General features: G+C 37.2%; 1 protein-coding gene across 4 annotated transcripts in view; it reads left to right on the plus strand.

The window, feature by feature from the left end:
* The window catches only part of syt9b (synaptotagmin IXb), a 35,528-nt gene extending 16,496 nt beyond the window's left edge, over positions 1-19,032 (plus strand). For 2 of the 4 annotated variants that reach the window (XM_077516386.1, XM_077516387.1), the window contains exons 2-8: positions 2,044-2,219; positions 3,713-3,930; positions 4,400-4,940; positions 11,964-12,084; positions 12,228-12,399; positions 12,475-12,604; positions 17,690-19,032. In XM_077516386.1, the coding sequence (XP_077372512.1) occupies positions 2,044-2,219; positions 3,713-3,930; positions 4,400-4,940; positions 11,964-12,084; positions 12,228-12,399; positions 12,475-12,604; positions 17,690-17,767 (1,436 nt within the window). In that variant the 3' untranslated portion in view covers positions 17,768-19,032. The remainder of the gene's footprint in view (positions 1-2,043; positions 2,220-3,712; positions 3,931-4,399; positions 4,941-11,963; positions 12,085-12,227; positions 12,400-12,474; positions 12,605-17,689) is intronic. The other 2 variants (XM_077516388.1, XM_077516389.1) reach the window with 1 other exon arrangement.
* The last annotated feature ends 1,442 nt before the right edge of the window (positions 19,033-20,474 follow it).

Here is a 20,474-nt window from a genome sequence, read left to right on the forward strand (position 1 = left end):
TTTTTATATACATTTCATTTTTGCACCACTTTCCCTCACTAACGGTGAGCTCGAGCCAAATGCGCAATAAAATATGGCATAATAGATGGTTTTGAAACAAATTACCATTGTAATTTTCTGTCTGCACAGTGCTTTTCAGACAGTAACATTGTGAATAAAGACTGTGTTGCAACACAACATTTAGCTTCAAAATACTGCGTTGCAAAGTGCTCAGTGTGATGAGTCTGACTCAGAATGACAAGTGAGACTATGAACGAGCTATAGTGTATGATGGAATACGAGACTACATACATAATCATGCCTCAAGGTCTTCCTCTCTGAAAGTATCTATTCAGAAGTTGGTCTCCACATTGCTATGAGAGGTGCTTGTGGAAGGTTGCGTGAGCATTATCCACTCGCACTATATGTTCAATACACGACCTTATTTTTCCCAGCAGTTATCAGGTGGAAATAAAGTCCAATATCTAATAAAGTATTCACTCTCCTTTATCATTTATGTTATGGCTATTATCACAGAAATGACAAACGATGACTTTAAAGTTGAAAAATAACTGAAAATGGTGGCAGGTTAAAAGTTACTTTCATGATGACATGGATCACATACACTGTACATCTCATTTATCTGGGATGTCTTTTTTCAATCATTGATTAGAATTATAGATTTGGAAGTAGTGATGGGAAAATGAAGCTTCATGAAACACTTTTTTTTTTTTTACTCCTCTAGATGGTTCACTTGGTTTAAAGTGCAATGTAAATTGAATACATTTCCACTGCATTTTTAAACCGTGTGCCATCTAGAGGAGTAAAATATATATATCACAAGTGCTTCATGAAGTTTCATTTATCCGTCACTACTTTGAAGGTAGGTGGGTCAGTCATTTGAACAAAAAAAATAACAGTTATTAAGCATAAATGTGGCTGGTAAAGAGCATATGTGTAAAAAGTGATACATAGCTTACATGTTTTCAGTGTTTTATTTGATAGTTTAACAACCGGTAAATACAAAATCATTTCATAAGAGGCATTACTGTACTGGAAACCTAACTACTCGACTACCAACTAATCGACTATGATGCACTTATTGCCTTCGTACTTATACTGTACTTTCTTTCTCTTTCATGATTGGTTTTCCAAGCATTCCAAATAAACTTGATCAAAATACGAGTTTATAAGGTGAAAACTTGTAATGCGGTGTGAATATGTTGGTTCACTTGAACTGTAGAGGGACTTGAATTAGACTGCTAAGTCATTTTAAAAACTCCTTCTGAAGTGCAACCAGCTGTGGCGTTTCTTCACCGTCTCCCTCCATTTGCTTCTTCAGCAGCCCGACAAGATTTTGCACTTGAGCGCCACATCGCCTGCAGCTTTTCTTCTCCACATCAAGCATATCTTTGACAGGGCACCATACTTTCTCTTTCATGGCTAAAAATGACTCCATAAATAAAAACTTAATTGGGAGTGGAATGCACTTAAACTCCACTAAACAACAAATGCTTACAAAACAGTCCGCTGTTAAGGTTAACATTCTTGGAACGGAATTTATTGCTTAGCTTATTGTTTATTGTGTTGCTTCTTTATATTGTTAGCCTAGTAGCATAACAACATAAATAATTTTTAGCTTACCCTCACAATACCAATCCAAATGCCAATGCATTTGCTTAAAGTTTTGTTTGTTTGTTTTTTCTTTATGTCTGTGAAGATTCTGAGAAGCTCATCTTGGACATGATAATGTTATATGGAGAAAGAGAAAAGACAAATTATTCAAATAATTCAAATGCCAAGTGATTTAATATATAGTACAGTTAATACTGCCTGAAAACAAGATTAGCATATTCAGTTAATGATTTTTACTTATAATATACGGTATTTGTGGCAATAGAATGATACAAAAGAGTTAGTAGTACCTTTTTCAGTTGCAACAAGGACATGTAGCACATATTGTTCTTTAGAAAAACGAACAAACATCCTTCCCATGTGCCGCTTTTTTCGATGCTTCTGTCACTTGAAAGTGCTCACTGTTCACTGTGTCTCTTTTATCTCCAGATGTATCAGTGAGCCTGTTGTCCCTGCTGGTGACCACCTGTGGCCTGGCTTTATTTAGTGTCTCCCTATTTGTATCATGGAAACTGTGCTGGGTACCTCTGAGTGGCCGATTTCTGCCAGATGTCCTCAAGGGTGCACATTTTCTCGGTGGGGACCAACAGCCTGTCCTAACAGAGGTAAAGTGGAAAGGAGTTCATTACTTTGATATGGTCCATCCATCACACAGACAACAGTAAAAAAAAATAATTTGCCCTTTTACCAACATAATTATTGGCTAACACCAAAGTACACAAAAAAACATAATGTGAAACAAATTATAATTAGAGTGGAACCCAAAATGTTTCCATCCTACAGCATTATTACTGTGAAGGCAGCTATTTTAACATTGAAATTCCTTAGCTATAAGTGGTAAAACAAGTTAACGGCTGTAGAAAACAATCAAATTAAACTCAATAATTTATAACTCGTTTTAACAATAGTTCTTTTTAATGTTATAGCATGCCTCTGGTGAAACCCCCCCTTTTTTACACGGCCATTTGTATATATTTTTTTTCCACACTATGCAATACAGTGGTCATCATCACACTTTCCTACCTTGCCATTAATGGCATCCGTCATTGGCTGAACAATAATAATAATAATAATAATAATAATAATAATAAAAAAGGTTCCTTCTTTTTTTTTTCTTTTTTTTTTTCTAGGCTTTCAACAGGGCGTTTGTGACATTATGGGCCATTGTGCGATCATGGAACGTAGCTTTCTCAGCCAATCGTGGCAGCATCCTTCATTTGTGTTCAAGCTGCCAGTGTAACGATTTGTCCAAAAATATTTTTACAACAGCCTTTTTATTTGACCATTTATGACTGAAAAATGTTCGAATTAGTAGAGTAACACTTTAGTTGTTCACAATAGGTACTCCTGCAAGCCTTTGGCTAATAATTTTCGGACTGGATTAGGGTTAGAATTTCCCGCTTTCTGCGGATGTAACGATGTGCGTATTTTGTATGTGAAGAGGAGAGTATGCAGTTTCATTTTTTGGCCACATGTGGCAGTAGCGATTCAAAATGCACTTTCCTGCAAAATCTCCCCTTACGGATGACGTCGTGGTCACACGTGACGTGGGCAATTGGAGGCTGCGTTGCATCTCCGATCATGCATCCATGTGTAACCACCCCCAGTTCTGACGTGCGTTCAGGGGGTTGCCATTATAATATTTATAAGATGCTCATGATAATCTTTCAATTAATTGATTCCTATAATTATTCTGTGGGACTGTCTCACGCTGTTGCCATAACGATGAATGAAATGTGATGACGTTCATCACCCACATCGGCGGCACGCCGATCTGTCTCCTTGCACGTGGAAAAAATAATAATTAAAATGATGACAAAATTGTAAACTGTTGGACTTCAGAGCCTTTCAAATAGAGATTGTTTTTCAGTTGTTGAAAAGAGTGATGCCAGTGATGGCAACTAAACTGACTGTGTTTGGCAGAAATTAAATTCAGAACAGGTCAAACTCTAAAAGAGACCGACACTGATGAGCAGAACAGTGTTTCACATGCCTACATTTTAACTGTTTTGTTGTTGTTGTTGTTGTTTTTTTGTTTTGTTTTTTGACAGGAGGCTTTGAAAAGTATCATACTATATACAAATCTTTGTATCCCCAGGTAGATGGGGATGATAGGGAGTACAGTGAGGACGGCTGTATGAAGGAGACATCAGGCCTCCCAATGGCTGTGTCTGTCCCGGAGTCGGGTCTGAAGATCAGCCACACATCACCTGACATCCCTCTGGAGGCCCAGGCCAAAGTAGACCATATCCAAGCCCACACCTTGGCCAGGGACAGAGTGCAAAGACAAATCACTGAACCCACGTCGTCCGTACGGTCAGTACACATCAATTCGATTGTGATGCTGAAGGAGTTTGAAAACTGGATATGCATATGAAGTCAGAAATTTGAAAATATACCGCAAAGAAAATATTAAATTCAGAGCAGATGCTTGATATCCCATTTGAACAAATAAACATTGACTATTATTTGAGATGAACTTTTTCAAGCAATTAAGTAAAATGTAAAAAAAAATATTGATATTTTCTCCATAGCTTAGCTATTATGCTCCTAGATTGAATGGGATTCTATGCTAGGTCGTTTTATTTATAGCTAATGAAATTCAATCTGGTGGGTAGCAGCTCCGCGAAACTTATCACAACAGGGTCAAACTTTGCCCAAAATTTACTTTAAAATAATGTATAACTGAATATTTTTGTCTGCACAATAAAGTTATCAAAGTCACAGTTTGTAAATAAAGCAACATTTTTACCTTTGATAACTGAAATTTTACTCTTTCTTCCAGACACAACTCGATCCGTCGTCAGATGAACTTGTCCAATCCAGACTTCAATCCTACTCAGTTCCAGCGGCAAGATAGTCTGACTGGTTTAGGTCGGATCAAACCAGAGCTTTACAAGCAGCGCTCTGTGGACACAGATGATGGACGTAGGACAGATAACTGCGGACGTCTCCATTTCATCCTTAAGTTTGACTTTGATCTCGAGCAGCTGATAGTTAAGATTCATAAGGCTCAAGATCTTCCCGCCAAGGACTTCTCTGGGACCTCTGATCCTTACGTGAAGATCTACCTGCTTCCTGACCGTAAAACCAAGCACCAGACCAAGGTGCACCGCAAGACTCTCAACCCAGTATTTGATGAGGTGTTTCTCTTTCCAGTGGCTTACGCCGAGCTGTCGAACCGAAAGCTGCACTTCAGTGTCTATGACTTTGACAGGTTTACTCGCCATGATTTGATTGGGCAAGTGGTGGTGGACAACTTCCTAGACCTTGCAGATTTCCCACGAGAAACTAAATTGTGCCGGGACATCCAATATGTCACTTCGGTAAGATACAAATCTTTATCCTGTGGCAATGTGTTAATTATTCTGTTGTATATTTGTCACTTGTGTTATTTGTAACCGTTATTATTATTTGTGGGAATGCTGAAAGTTGAAACTAATTAATAGTTAATTACTTTGTAATTTTTAGACTTTATCTTTCTATTTCTTTCATTAGCATTCAGCTATTAGCATTCACCTTTCAGCATTCCCACGCAATTTCTCCAGAAATTCCACTTAGTCCAGTTCATTTTATGAGTTCACACTTTTTTTTTTGCCATGCAATAACTCTCACATAATACTTCCGATTTACACTGGTCAAATTTCAACTTGCTTCACAAATTCACACCTACCTGGGAATATACCGTCTGATTCCACATTACTTACAGTTTTCCCACAATATAATGTTTAAAATTGACTTTTCCCCATCCATTTTCAGTGCGACAGACATTGAACTTTTTATAAGTCACTTTCCACACCCACTTCCATACATAAAACTTATCATCATTTGCAGGTGTATGATACAACTCGGTAAAGCAGTTGCTAAAGTACATTGTCTAGTAACCAGGAGATCATATGTTCAAATCCCACCACCGACTATACATTGCAAATATATCCATGGTCATTATGCTAAGTGATATACATGTATACCAAGACTATATATGGGGAAATGCATTATAATTTCACTTAAATGATTAAATGCTTAATGTTATTCAGTTTCAATGCAAGCTTTCAGCTTTTTAAAATGATATGAAATATAAATATGTCATGAGCCAAAGTTTCAACAAGTCAGCTCAGTGGATAGAGCAATTGCCTGCCACCAGAGAACTTAGGTTCAAGTCCAGCTTGAACCACATTATAGTACATTTGATGGTTTGAACCCTGCCTTAGACTGATTGAAGTTCAACGTTGTTGTTTTTTTTTCATTTATCATTCATCTACAATTGATAATTTGTATTTTTCACACAATTTATCTTTCATTATCCTTTGGTTAACACACATTATATTTAATGCATGAAATGTAATGCTCAATTACACATTCACTGGCATTCAGCAAGACATCCTTCAATACTATTTCACAACACTTCAATGACAGCAAGTCTGCTGTGGATCAGTGGCTAGCGTGGCAGCGTGTGGACCAGTAAACAGTAGGAGAGGGTTCAAATCCCACCTTAGACTCATTGCAGTTCATTTTTTTTAATTTATCATACAACTCCAATTAATAATTAGTAATTTGCATGTAATTTATCTTTTGATTTACTTTATAAGCATTCCACATGCATTCAATTTTTATTAACATTCAGCTTTCAGCATTCCCACACAATTTCTCTAGAAATTGCACTTTATCTAGTTGATCATATTACCAGCTTCACGTCTTAGAACTGTTTTCATTCTGTTACAACCACGATCAGTTGGAGCAGTTTACTTGACCAATGTGTTTGAAGATTATATAGGCCAGGGGTATCCAATTTGGCCAAACATCCTTTGAGACAGGCCATCTGCTCAAATGATTCAAAAAAGGCCAAGATCCTGTCCAGAGAGAATTTCCAGCAGGAGGTGTATCAATAGAAATGTGTCTAATTTTCCCTCCAAGTAGAACTCATCTGTGGTTTCAGGAGACAGGAACACTGAAATATACTTAGAGACAGTTAATGTTTAATGAAAGCTGTATGAATCCTTACGGGCGATGACCCAGATATAACCAAACCTAACGATGAAATGGTGTGACGGAAACACATGCAGGACGCTATCTATATTAAATTATTCACTTAACTGTATGCATAGCATTGGCACACTGTGTGATAAAGTGAAGAGATAGGATCACCTGCCAAGCAAGTGATGATACTGGCTGTTATCTTAAAAAAAATTGTGTTTTGGTGCCTGAAAGTGGAGGTTAACACACTATCTATCTTAAGTTGAATATTTTAGTTTGTTTTCAAAAGAGTTGAGTTCAATTTGTATAAAAAATAATACACTGTGGTTACTCGAATTTGTGCTTGCTTACAGTACACTGCATGCAGTATGTATTTGTGCGGGACACATTTGGAAGTGTATCTCAATTACATAGGATAGACAAATAAAACGCAAAACTTTGATCAACGAGGTAACATGTTGTATCACATAGCCATGAAAAACATATCACTTCAATTATCATGTGTTGATTATCTTAACACCTTCCTGGTTTTGTCAGCTGTGCCTGACACAGCCAAGTCCGAGGGCCAGCACTTGTCAACTACAGCTGTGCTGTCTCTCATCTCAAAGTCTGAGGGCATCCAATTTTAACCACACTTTATATACAATTTATCCTTTTTTTTTTTTTTCAAACACTGAATGTTGTATTTTGAATCCATAAGTACATGAATATGGACGGTAAAGATGATCAGAGAATCTTACTTTCCCCAGTAGAAGTAGGTTATCTCCACTGGGATTGGAAGAAGGGACTCTGTGCTGGTCTAGTCTCTATACTATGTGCATTAATCATAGCCGCAGGCGCACAACCCTGTACTGGGCTGTAATTAACACACATGACTGTACTGGCGAGACCTGCAGTTCACGTACTTAAGTCTGGAGTGAATTAATAAGGTACACTGATTTTTTTTTTCTTTTTTCCTGAATGTGTTTGTTGTAATTATGAGCTTTCCAAACAGAATTTAAATACTCTAAGTTGTCTCTAATAGATTTATTTAGTGAGTGTGTTGTCTTCACGTACATACTCTCAATTATATAGTTTTCTGAATTTAATAATACACATTACAGTTTGAATTTTCTATTTGGCATGCAACTGATTTTTTTTTAATTCCTTCACATAATTATTGACAAATTCCACAAACGATGACTACACAAAAGACCACAAACTTTATTGCTGATGAGATCATGTTATTGTTGTGTTTTTTGAACCCACCAACTTCACTCAGAAGCTCATATTACATAGATGGTTCAAAAGTCACTTAATATTAGAAGCAAAAAAAAAAAAAAGAGCAAAAGTTATTACTCATTTTTTCTCGAGTACATTTTCTTTGTTATGAAGCAATAGCAGATTCTGTCAAAAAAAAGTCCTAACATGAGGACTGATTTATTTCCTTCCACCATGTTCAATCAAAAATAATCAAATATTACTTTTCTGCTGACTGACGCTCAGTTAATATGGAACTGAGTTGGATTTTGTATACAAAAACACATTTTTAAAGTGCAATATTACTGAACATTATCAATGTTTTTATTACTATCTCATCCCAACGTGGTCCTTGCAGTCTATGATTGAAGTACTGATATATTTATCATTCATTTGGCTACAAAGAATAGTGTCCCCCCCCAAAAAAAAAAAAAAACGATCAAAATGAGTCAGCAGGCGCCCGTGTCTCATCTCGCTCTCAGCCCATGACAGCATTCAAAATGAAGTGACAATCTCGTCTCTTCTTTTATCAGGTTTTCCCCCCATTAATCTTTTATCTGAGGTGAGATTCTCTTTCATTCTGTTGCACATCCAGGTTGCATACCTTATGAGGGGTTGAACATCTCCATCCCAAATCCTGCAATACTGAATGTAAAAGCAAGATCTACTAATATAGTATACATATAGTTTACGATTCACTTTCAGTCTAGCAGTCGACATGCATTTTCTACTCTGAAGGGAGTCATAGTCTCCAAAAGTCCCCAAATACATGATAAAAGTTGCTAGATTTGTTGATGCTGAAAAGCATCACAGTAAAAAATACAATATTATGAATAACATAAACATGCGCACGTTTAAATTTACGTATGTGGGCACACGTTTGTGGACTTTAGAGGTGCAGTGCAGTGGAAAAGGGCCTTACGAGAACAAAAAGTCAATTAATCAATTAATTTGGTTCCAATGAAAAGTACTTCAACCAAATTGTACAGTTTCAGTTTTGTGTGTATGGCTCATAAACACACACTTCGTGACAAAGTAAAAATGAAAAGGACAGTTGAAATGGAAAAAAAAAAAAAGGAAAAAGAAAAGGTAGCAAATAAAAATACTGTCAAACTCTGTCATAGTATGAGAAAGTACTTTTCCTTACTTTTCCTCAGGGAAAGAAGGTGTTAGCATTATAACTGGAAAAGATAAACTGTCTTCTCTCACTCTGCTTTATTGCTGTGCTTCAGGCCTCTCGTCTAATTTCATTGGCTGAGCACATGTGACCATAATATTGACCGCAGGCCTTGATGTGAGTGCTCAAGAGTAGTGGCCAGCACTCTGTAGTCTGAAAGCAAGCTCAATGGGTGTTTGTGTAGGAGGTTATGACATTGTCGGTGGAGTGCTTGATGGAAGGCGGGTCAGTTGATGCTTGCCTGTTTAAGTATATGCTTCTGCACACACTTTCAAATATTGTGTTTTTCCACTTAGAAACAATGTACTGCATATATGTGATAAATGATAGATTTTAATACATGAAGAAGCACTATGCACAAAACGTCGAGCAAATTTGACCTTTTTTCATAACTTTGTTGAATAGCTGGGTAATCTACTTAGTTACGATTAAACAACAAATTAAGTGAAAACAAGACAACAACATGTTACCAGTAATTATATCACCAGTTTGTTTAAAACCCCACCAGGGATTGTTTCACAGAGATATGAAGAGGTATTAACTCATTTGCTCCCAAAAACGTATATATACGTTATATTTTAAATATTACCATGACCCCAAAGACGTATTTATACGTGTTTTTGTTTTGTTTTTATTTTTATTTTTTAATGCTAAACCATACAGAAGGCTTTGATGCAGCCACTGAACTGAAGCGAATGCTTGACGCAATGGTAGTTATTACAAAAATGGCCAGCAGGTGGCAGCACAGTATAAGAGATCAACCATGTTGCTAAAAGCTCTTTTCCTCACTGTTTTAAACAGTTTTGTGAATCATGATGAAACTTAGCTATATTCTAATGCCAGACACGGCGCTCCGCATACGCTTATCACGCACTGCGCGTAGGGCACCAACTGCCTAAGGGGGCACCAAAAAACAAATCAAGCCCGTAAAAATAATCATATTAGTAATTATAATATCAGTGTCTAATATTTAAAATAAAAGCTTGTAAAGCATGTTAATAAATACAAATAATAACGTAGCATTATTTACTCGACGAGCGGTATCGCTGGTCTACGTTGGTGCCCCCCCTCCCCTAGTAGTTTGTTCCTACGTATTAGGGAAAGGGGGAGGGGGGCGGGGTGCACTTTTGCTCCGCGGGGTGCACTTTTGCTCCAACGAAGCAAACTACTCGGTAAAGTGGGAGGGGGTGGGGTGCACTTTATGCTTCAATCGCAAATTTGGCAGAAGTTTATTCTTGGATATCTGGACATGTCATCAAAAAGGCATCACGAATTGGGAGCAGAAAAGAGGAAAAGAAAAAACAATGAGATGATGCTCGCGCGTCACTTGCAGGTATGACAATTTGTTTATTTTGTAGCAGCTATGTTTACATGACCACAGTTAGCAAAAAAACCCAAAACAAAAACACTCCAAACCGCCGCAGTGGAATGGTTGTGACCAGCACGTTCATTATACGGTATGTTAAATGGAATGTGACGAGACAATATTGTTTCATATGGAACGGCCAAGAGCGGCATGTACTGGTGAAAGTGTAATTTGAAAATAATAATAATCATCATCTTAAGGCTAAGTAGATTTCCTCATTTCATATTCATAGTTTTAACATTATGTCCAGAATTTTTACATAGTGCCCTATCAGTCCTTCTCTAAAAAGGGTAGATTATTAAAATTTTCATGTACCTGTGTTTTAAATATAGGCCTGCACAATACCATAATCCTAATCCATTTAGAAAATGTTTGTACCATGGTTGGTTCAAAACCATATTTCATTGTAGAATCCCTGAATATTGTCTTGTATTTCTGAATACAGGATCAATGCTTCAATATGTTCAAGGAGCATTTCATACCCTAACATGAATGCGGAAATTGCACAAAAGCTGTCATATGATGATGACCTGATAGCCGATTTTGCAGCCCAGAAATGTAGACATGTGCCTCTGGAGGGCCTCTACTAACTTGCTTGCACTTTGTTTATTTCCAGATGTTTTTAATAGTAGTGGCATTGAGTTTTATTTTAATTCATTTAGCTTTAATTATTTGAGTATTTGGTGTCATTGTTAGTTTTAGAAAGACTTATTATTTATCACTTATTTTTGTGAACATTTTTAAAACTTCAATATTGACACTTACAAGTAGGGCTGGGTATCTATTCAGATTTCCAGAATCGATTTAATTCGATTCACAAGGGCCCGATTCAATTCATGATTCACAACGATTTTCGATTCAATTGAGGAATTCATGCAGCACATATTTTAGACAGTCAAAAGTACCAATGCTGCAAAGAGTAGAAACTTCTTGCTCTAATTGAATGCATTAGTAAGAATATGAATATTTACATGAGGAATTGAATCCATTGCAGTTACATTAATCTGTTTCATTTAACATGGCCTGATAAAAACAATAAATAATAATTTAAATAAATTACAAACACAGCACAGGCTGTGTAAATAAATTGACAAAAATGGGGGGGTCGATATATTGATACATGGTTTTATGTATCAATATTGGGATATGAAAAGGTGTATCAATATGATAGAGATATATCGATATTTCAAACACAGCCCTACTTACAAGTTATTTTGTTTAATAAAGCAAAACTGACAAATACTCAGATCAGTTCATTTCCACCAGGGGAGGGGTGATGGGGTGTGCGGACCGAGTGTTGGGGGGGGAGACCACAAAACATTTATGCTTAGGGCACCAAAATAGCTAGCTGTCTAACTCTAATTGCTGCAAAATGAAAACAGATTGAAATATACTTTTTTTTTTCCTGATGAAAGAAGAGACTCTAATCTTTATTTTGGTTGGTATCATGTTTTTATAGCAATAGAACACAGTATTCTGTGAGCCTTGCAAAATCAGTCAAAATCCAGTAAAACAGCTGGGAGCGAAGGGGGTTACTTTAATAAAAATGGCTGGGAGTGAATGAGTTAAAATGAAATGTATATTTGTTTTTAGGATAATGTGGACCTGGGAGAGCTGATGTTCTCACTGTGCTATCTCCCCACGGCTGGCAGGCTCACCATCACAATGATCAAAGCCAGAAATCTCAAAGCCATGGACATCACCGGTGCTTCAGGTGGGTTTTCATTGATGCTACATTCAGTCTGATATGGGAGATTCCAAAGTTATGTTGCAGCTCGTATTAGTTTTTCATTATAAATGCAGGGTCATTATTTTCCATATATTTTATTCTCCTTATTGAAAATGCTTTCTCCATAGATCCATATGTAAAAGTGTCGCTGATGTGCGAGGGCCGGAGACTAAAGAAGAGGAAGACATCAACCAAACGCAACACTTTAAACCCAGTTTACAATGAAGCCATCGTCTTTGATGTCCCCCCAGAAAACATCAATCAAATAAGTCTACTGATAGCCGTCATGGACTATGATCGGTCAGTTAGGAATGTATGATGCTCTTCTGCTGAGCAAATATGGGGTTGAACACTTTGCTCTTGTGTTGACTGTAGTGTTGGACATAACGAAATCATCGGGGTGTGCAGGGTGGGCAATGAAGCCGACACACTGGGACGAGATCACTGGAGTGAGATGTTGACTTATCCACGCAAGCCTGTCGCTCACTGGCACCCGCTAATAGAGGTATGATCATTTATTTATTCATTGCTAGGACTTGACTGTCACACTGGATCATTGTGTAACAGACCAACAGTGTTGGATTTTGGACAAGATAGTTTCCCGTTGTTATTGATATGATGCATTTAATGTTTGGGATGTACTTGTATAATGTCAGATTTAAGATTATACAAAACAGACCAAATCTGACTTAATACAACTCAGATAGATGCACAACATGATTATTCTATTGCATCATGCATTGTATTGCTCTTTTAGGTTTAAAATGGCAGAAACAACAATTATGTAACAAGAAGCAGAGCTTTCATTTATAGCGCCTTGTTTTTCTGTGATTTCCACAACAAAGACTGTAGCTGTAGCTACAGAGAGCGGTGACTACGTTCACAGACCTGTTTATAGTTCTGAATTCCCAGCCCACACTCATTAAAAAACAGCATGCCAAAACAGATGCTGGACTGATTCATGATTCATGATGAGTTCTCAAAGAAGCATCTACTGTGTTCAACACAAACAAAGGTGCATAGATGATTTAAAAAAAAAAATCCATTTGAAATAATGTATGTTAAAAGTAATGTAAATGATCATATTACAGGAACCAAAAGTCAACAATAGGTGGTAACCAGGGCTTGTGGAGGCACCGTCTCAAAATGGCCACGTCACATGTGCAACTGACTATATCATGCAAGGGAGCGATGTTGCAGTTTGTCTTTATTAATGCACTATGCGCGCGCCGACCTCATCTCTCCGAGCCCAGCGAGTTTATTTACTCGTGCAATGTCGAGAATGGCGTGCGCTCCGGACCACTCTGATGATGAATGTAAATGACGAAGGCCACTCGGTTGGTCGGGTCTCAGCTATATTCCATCCCAATGATTCAAACGGCCCTTTCTCCCCTCGCCCATGTACAAAAATACTAAAAGAAAGTAAATTCCTCTCATGTGCAAAGTTAGACTGCATTTTGTCCCAGACTTGTGCCGAGAACCAAAATAAAGCCCCATGTCTTTATAGTGTCTACATTGAATATAGGTTGAAAAGGGTTGCAAATCATTGTATTCTGTTTCTATTGACATTTTACACAAATCTTAATTCAAGTGTGCTGCTCACTCGCACCTAAATGAAATGAATTAATGAGCTATCATTCAATAGGTTTTCCCTGTAGTATTATCGTACAAAGGACAAAGCAATGTTCTCCAACGCCGCCTTCCTCTAGGGGGAGCCGCTGCGGTGTTGCACTTTATTTTCCTTTTTTTTTCCTTTTTTTTTTTTTAAATATATTATTATTATTATTATTATTATTATTATTATTATTATTATTATTAATATTATTATTATTATTATTATTATTATTATTATTACTATTATTATTATTATTAATTTATTTCATAAAGTCGTGTTCAAATTCGACATATGATCGCATTAAGATTTCTGGTTGAGAGGGGGGGAGCAACGCGGAAGCAGAGGGCGGTGCCACACTCGGCTTCCCTGATGCCTTGGTGGCTCGACGAATCGGGGCTCCATTAAGGCGGTCTTTTAATTCTGGTAGTAACTCCAGGTGTGACTACTCAGCGCTTTAATATAACTCACTGGAATCAGCTGTGCTGGAACCGAAAACGCAGAGTTTCCTATCTAGGGTATGTGAACTTGTGAACTCGTTGTTTCGTTGGTAATCTCAGAGTTTGTTGAACCTGCTTTGTGAAATACACCCAACGTCCCAACTTCTTTGGAATTTGGGTTTGCAGCACATTGTTAGCCTTGCTGAAATTAGCCTGTATGGATGGGTCAAATTAACCAATTCCTATTCCTCAAACAGAAAAGGGCATGACACAAAATGGGGGGGGGGGTGGGGTACAAACTTTCAAGTGTTACTAGAGACTTTTTGAAACTCTCTTGATGAGATTGTATTTTCAGAATTTATTGCAAATATATTTTTTAGGAGTAACATAATCCCATCAGGATCCTTTCATTGCTCATTAAACACACACTTTAGAATTAAATGAAGCACTAACTGTCACATTGTGTTTAACATGAAATAGGATTTGCAGTGTTGGTTGGAGGTCAGTGGCCCTGCCTGCCAGTGGTGATAAAGAAAGATGAGCTCCAATGTCTCTAGGGCGTTTGTGTAGCAAAACACCACACTCACTCTACTGGCGATGTTCTTTGTATGGCCATTAGCACTGGACTAAGATCCGATCTAATGCCTCGTTTGTGTTTCTTGAAAAGATCTACACAACTCCTGAGGCCACGCTGGCATGAGCTTTACTGATTCAAAAGGAGCATTTATAGTTGTATTTTGCCACTCTGAGGGCTATTAAGAAGGGATTTCATTCATCAAACTTCAATGTACTTATCTTAAAATCAAGTTGTTCTAATTAGGGAGCTGGATTTTCTCAATTGTGTGTTTCACTGAAAATAAAAACAATTGTAGAGAATAAGTCCCCCACCATCTAAGGAGCACCAGACTCGGGGCATGGGATTTTCTTGTTGTTAATTTGTGACCATGATAAATGTGTAATGTGCGCACATTCTCATTCTCATTGACAACAAAACAAGGGGTAGCAAGGGGTTACGGTCTCTGGTGCCATTTAAAGGGACAGTAATGTGAACAATCAAGTTTTTGGAGCGTTTAGCCATGATAAAATGCTAATTCCTCACCAAAAACATCACCAAAGTGGTGTTTTCCTACATTCACCGCTCGAGGAGAAATTCTAGGTCTTTCTGCTCTCCAAGCACCAGCCCCTCCCAACCTGAGAAAACGAGCGGGTGCTCACTTTATGAAGTCATTAAGTGCGGACCCACCCCCCACACGGCTTCTGTGAACTAACCGCTCGCCCACTTTCTCCGAGTCCTTCCATGCTCGCAGGATAAAAGCCTTTATTAGTAAACATTCTGTCCAAATTAATTCAAAGCAAACAATTATCCTTCACATTTGCATTTGCAATGCCAAAGTGCAATGGCAATTGGCCATCTTAAAATCCGTTATGGCTGACACTTGTGTAAACAACAAGTAAAACCTTTGTGTCATTGAACCGAACTGAACAAATGGTGTAGTGGTTAGTGTGCTTGTCCTGTAAGCAGTAGGTACCTGGTTTATGACCCACTCAGGGTTTTTTTTCCCCTTCTTCTTCTTTCTCCCCCCCCCTCTCCCCTCCTCCTCCACTACGATTTCTTGCTGGAAGGAGCCGTTTTGTTTCAAATGTCTATTGAAGAATTGATGGCTTGCGTGGCCATTCAGAGGAGTGCTCGAACTCAGCGCTCCAGCATCAGCTGGCTCAGACGAGAGGGGGCATGGCAACCACACGGGGAGAGGTGGGGTTTTACTGAGCTGGGCGTTTTACTTCTGTGTTAGAAAAATAACCAGCAAAACACTTAATATTTCATTTAAAAACAACAACAACAACAACCACAAAAACATCGCTATGGCGTCAAAGGTAAGATAATGATTTAATCATTATATGCCTATAGTTAACTGTGGAAGGGCTTAAAATACTGTGATCTAATCCCTTTAAGGAAAGTGTTGTTTCTTCTTCTTCTGTTCTCATCAATCTGTAATGCCAATTTTGTCTTTGCAGCTTATCTCCAGCCTAAAAGGAATGTCAGTAGTGATAGGAAAATTAAGCTTCATGAATCACTAGCAATATTTTTTTTACTCCTCTAGATGGTGCTCATGTTTTGAAAATAAAGGCTACTGCAATGGCAATAGATCACCTTTGCACTGCATCTTTAAACCAAGAGTGCCATCTAGAGGAGTCCAAAATATCGCAAGTAGCTCATGAAGCTACATTTTCGCATCCCTAAATTTCAGTCTTCCTACTGTATTCGTGTCCCATGTCATTCACCTCAAGCAACACCTTTCCCTTTCTTGGGAATGAGCTCCCACATTGCTTACCAAACTGTCAAGTATGGAGCCACAGATTTATTGTTTTGTGGTCACATTATTATGAGTTTAACATCTCAAATTTGTATTTTGTGACCTTAAATGAGCATTTTTGTGCATGTAATATCAACATTATGGACCCCCCCCAACCTCGAAAAAAACAAACACAAAAAAACACTGATGTCATGTCACGGGCTCCATAAGCATCATATCCTATGCTGTGTAAGAAGCCACAAGTAGACAGAGATGTCACAAACACATAAAACGCACCTGCACCTCAAAAGGTCTTTGCACACCCCTGGCTTCCAATTACACTTCTGCTGACTTAATGGAGTGAGAATGATAATAAATATGATAGTAATTGTATTTTCAGTCACGCTTCTAAACAGATACACATACAAAAATGACAATGCCAAAAGAACTCATTTTAAAATCAGCTTTTATGTTATTTATCAGAAAAGCAAAAGGTATAAAGAGGACAGAAGCTTGTTTGCTTCCATTTGGTGCATGAAAGCGTTGCTGAATAAAAAGAACATGTTTTGCCAGCATCCTCTAAACGATTTGAAAGGCATTTTTGAGCCTTTGCCCATGAGTACCTCACCTTTTATCGACCCAAGCTAATCATGTGGCACCGTCGAGAGCGCTAAGCAAAGAAAATCTGAATTCCACACTAATGTTGCTGATAAAGATATCATGTACAGTAGGGGTGTGAATTGCCTAGTACCTGACGATTCGATTCGTATCACGATTCACAGGTCACGATTCGATTCGATACCGATTAATCCCGATACGAATTTATAAGTCGATTGTTGCGATTTTTTTCATTCAAATTTAGAAAATACTAATCAGTAAGCTTGTAGAGTGTAAGATTTATATGAAAATGTATTATTTATTTATCTGAAATTTCAGTCTTATAGAGGTTGTAATCTGTTTCATGTTTGAACAGCATTGAAATAAAATATTAAGGCTTAATGTTCCGTTCATATAACATTCTTCCATGCTCAAGGTGTGAATCCTAAAAAAAAAAAAAAAAAAAAAAAAAAAAATCGATTCTGCCCTTATTGAATCGATTCGAGAATCGCGCGATGTTGTATCGCGATATATCGCCGAATCGATTTTTTTTTAACACCCCTAATGTACAGCATTGTAATGTTTTCACATATGTATTTTTCTGCAACTAACTGCACCATTTTTGTCTCCTTGTTTGTGGTGATCAGTGGGTTGGACAGGGAGCAGCAGGGAGTGGAAGTCAAGGAGGATCAACCAATTCTCTGAAGGCACCCCCTTCACCCTGAAAACACACACGCACGCACACGCACACCACGCCTCAGGTTGGTAGAATAACAAAGAACGGACCTACAAAAAGTACCATTAAGGCTTATCCCTACTACTTTCTTACTTACACACACAAAATAAAACTTAATTACATTCCAACCGAACTGCTGCCGTATATAATTATTTTAGCTTTTACTAACAGTATTAATCATTTGAAAGTAACTTACTTTTGTGTAAGTTCAAACTTTAGATAACTGTGACTGACGAGCTATCATCCATTTTCTCTGCAGTGACGCTCATAGAGTCAATGTTGTTTCAACAAAAATGTCAAAGATTCTTAGTGAAAATAGTTTTTTTCAGCTTTCTAATATGCAAAAATATAGTAATGTATTTGCTTTGAGAATATGTCAAGACTAACATAAAGAAAATATGGCTTTTTTTTTCTCTCCTAACTGCATGTTTAAGTAGCATTTTTCATTGTGTTTGGTCAAAATAAAGAAAATAGAGGCCTCGTAGAGAAATATTGATGTGGTGTGTTTTTCAGAGAAGTGATCCGATTTCTTGGAATGATTCCTATCTGTTATATCAAACAGCGCATTGATAGCGGCTTGGTTGCAGATTTTATGTATTCTGTTTTGCTTCAGGGCAGTTTGACTGAACCATCCTAATTTAGAAATATGCAGTAAGTGAAATAAAATCAGGAATCCATTTCAAAGTATTTGCTAGTAGTAACCAACAATCAACCATTGGCAGTATCGTCACCCTCTTAAAAAATGGCTTAAGTCATATTCTGACAAAATTCAATTTTGCCTTAAACATCTCAGGATGTTGGCCACCTACTAAAATCGGCTACATCCTTAATTAAGCATCGAGTCTACCCCTGAAATGATCTTTTTAAAAAATGTAAAAGGGTTCAGATGATGGATGGATGGATGGATGGATCATAAAATAAGTATCTGGCTCAGTTGTTTGTTTTCTAAAAAAAAAAAAAAAAAAAAAGACTTAGGCTATTATTTTAGAAGGTGACAAAGGTGCTATTTTAACAATTTTCCTAATTCTATCATATGTGCGACCACACCATATTGTATTTTTAAACCACTTTTATGTTTAGGTTTTGAGAAAGTGCTTTGGACACGGTCACAAGTAGCAGTGATGATTTGTGTTTGTCAATTAAATGCATGCATTATGCTTCAAAGTTTTATTTTGCAGCTTTGTTTCTGTCAAACCTTTATGTAAACACAAGCTGTCAGTTCAGATGTCATTAATAAATATTTCTTTATGGATGGATTGGTGTACTGATTGTCAGAAAAATAGAAAACATCTGTAATGTACCCCAGGTCATATCTGATTTTTGAGTGCTCCCTACTGACTGACCTTAAAAGTAGTAGTATCATGTTGTTTACGCATGATGGTGTCAAAAGTGATGCAGTTCGAGACATTAGCAACAGAAATCTTTAAATATTCAGGTCTGGGATATTTACTGTAACCTGTGCCATTAAACCTTGCAATGATGCATTTATTGTCACACAATGCATTTTAAAAGGCTGCATTTCCAGACTCTTAGGTTCCATTTAAACTTGTCATAGTAAAACATACAGTGGACCCCGGCATACTCGTTGTAGTTCAGCACACCATGGATTCATGGATTTGCATATTACCTATTTTTTGTTCTTTTCTTTCAATATTTTAGAAGGCACATTTTTATTTTTGCCCATTTGCTCATTTAGCAGAGATGGAAAACATGGTCATAATAGGAGATATCAATCTGCCTGCACCTATATCAAATTCACCAAAACTGTGTTGTGCTACCTACGCCTATACTGAGACGTGGTTCCAGCAAGTGTAAACTTCAGTCTTTTTTTCAGCCACCAAATGCCAAAGGAAAAGCCCCCGGTAGACTCCAAAGTCCAGCATGGCACAGAGAGATGAGACAAATTCTCAAAAGCACATTGAGGCTTTGCTTTGAAAAAATCATGATATGCCACTTTTTACAATGGAGCGCAGCTGCCCTGTGTACAGTCCCAGAGTGAAAAGCTGAAAACACTTTCTCAAATTTCCTCAAGATAAGTGCTTACTAAAATGAAACAACAGATGGTATAAATTAATATTGTTTACTTAAATTTCAATTCACAGATGCATAGCCTATATAAAAGAACCTTTAAATGAATTCATGGTTTAGATAAACAAAATAATAATTAAACATAAAAAAAATGTCAGAGTCTAAATTTGTAAGTTGTCAGAAAAAGAGAGACTCGCGGTAGATGAAAATGTTTTAAAATGACCTAAAAATTCCCAAAAGCTGACCATAAAATGTCCAAAAGTAAGAGGAAAAGCAGAAAATTACGATAAAATGGCCACGAAATTGCCAAAAATGTCAGAGTTGAATAAAAATGGCAGAAAAGAAAACATTCAAAAAGTAACCATAAAATATCCACAACATTGCCAAAAAAAAAAAAAAAAAGTCAGAAAATTGACTTAAGAAAAGGCAGGAATGAAAATGTTCAAAAGGCAACTATAAACTGTCAAATAAACAAAGAAATCCTGAAATATACCATAAAATGTCCACAAAATTGCCAACAATGTGAGAAAATTGATATATTAAAAAAAAGGTTAGGGGAAAACAAAAAGTCAAAACATTGTCGTAAAATGTCCGAAAATTACCATAATATGTTCATAAACGTGCCAAAACTATGGCATTACTCAACTTCTGGACCATCAGTGATGTAT

Source organism: Festucalex cinctus, chromosome 3 (assembly GCF_051991245.1).
Source record: "Festucalex cinctus isolate MCC-2025b chromosome 3, RoL_Fcin_1.0, whole genome shotgun sequence".
NCBI lineage: Eukaryota > Metazoa > Chordata > Actinopteri > Syngnathiformes > Syngnathidae > Festucalex > Festucalex cinctus.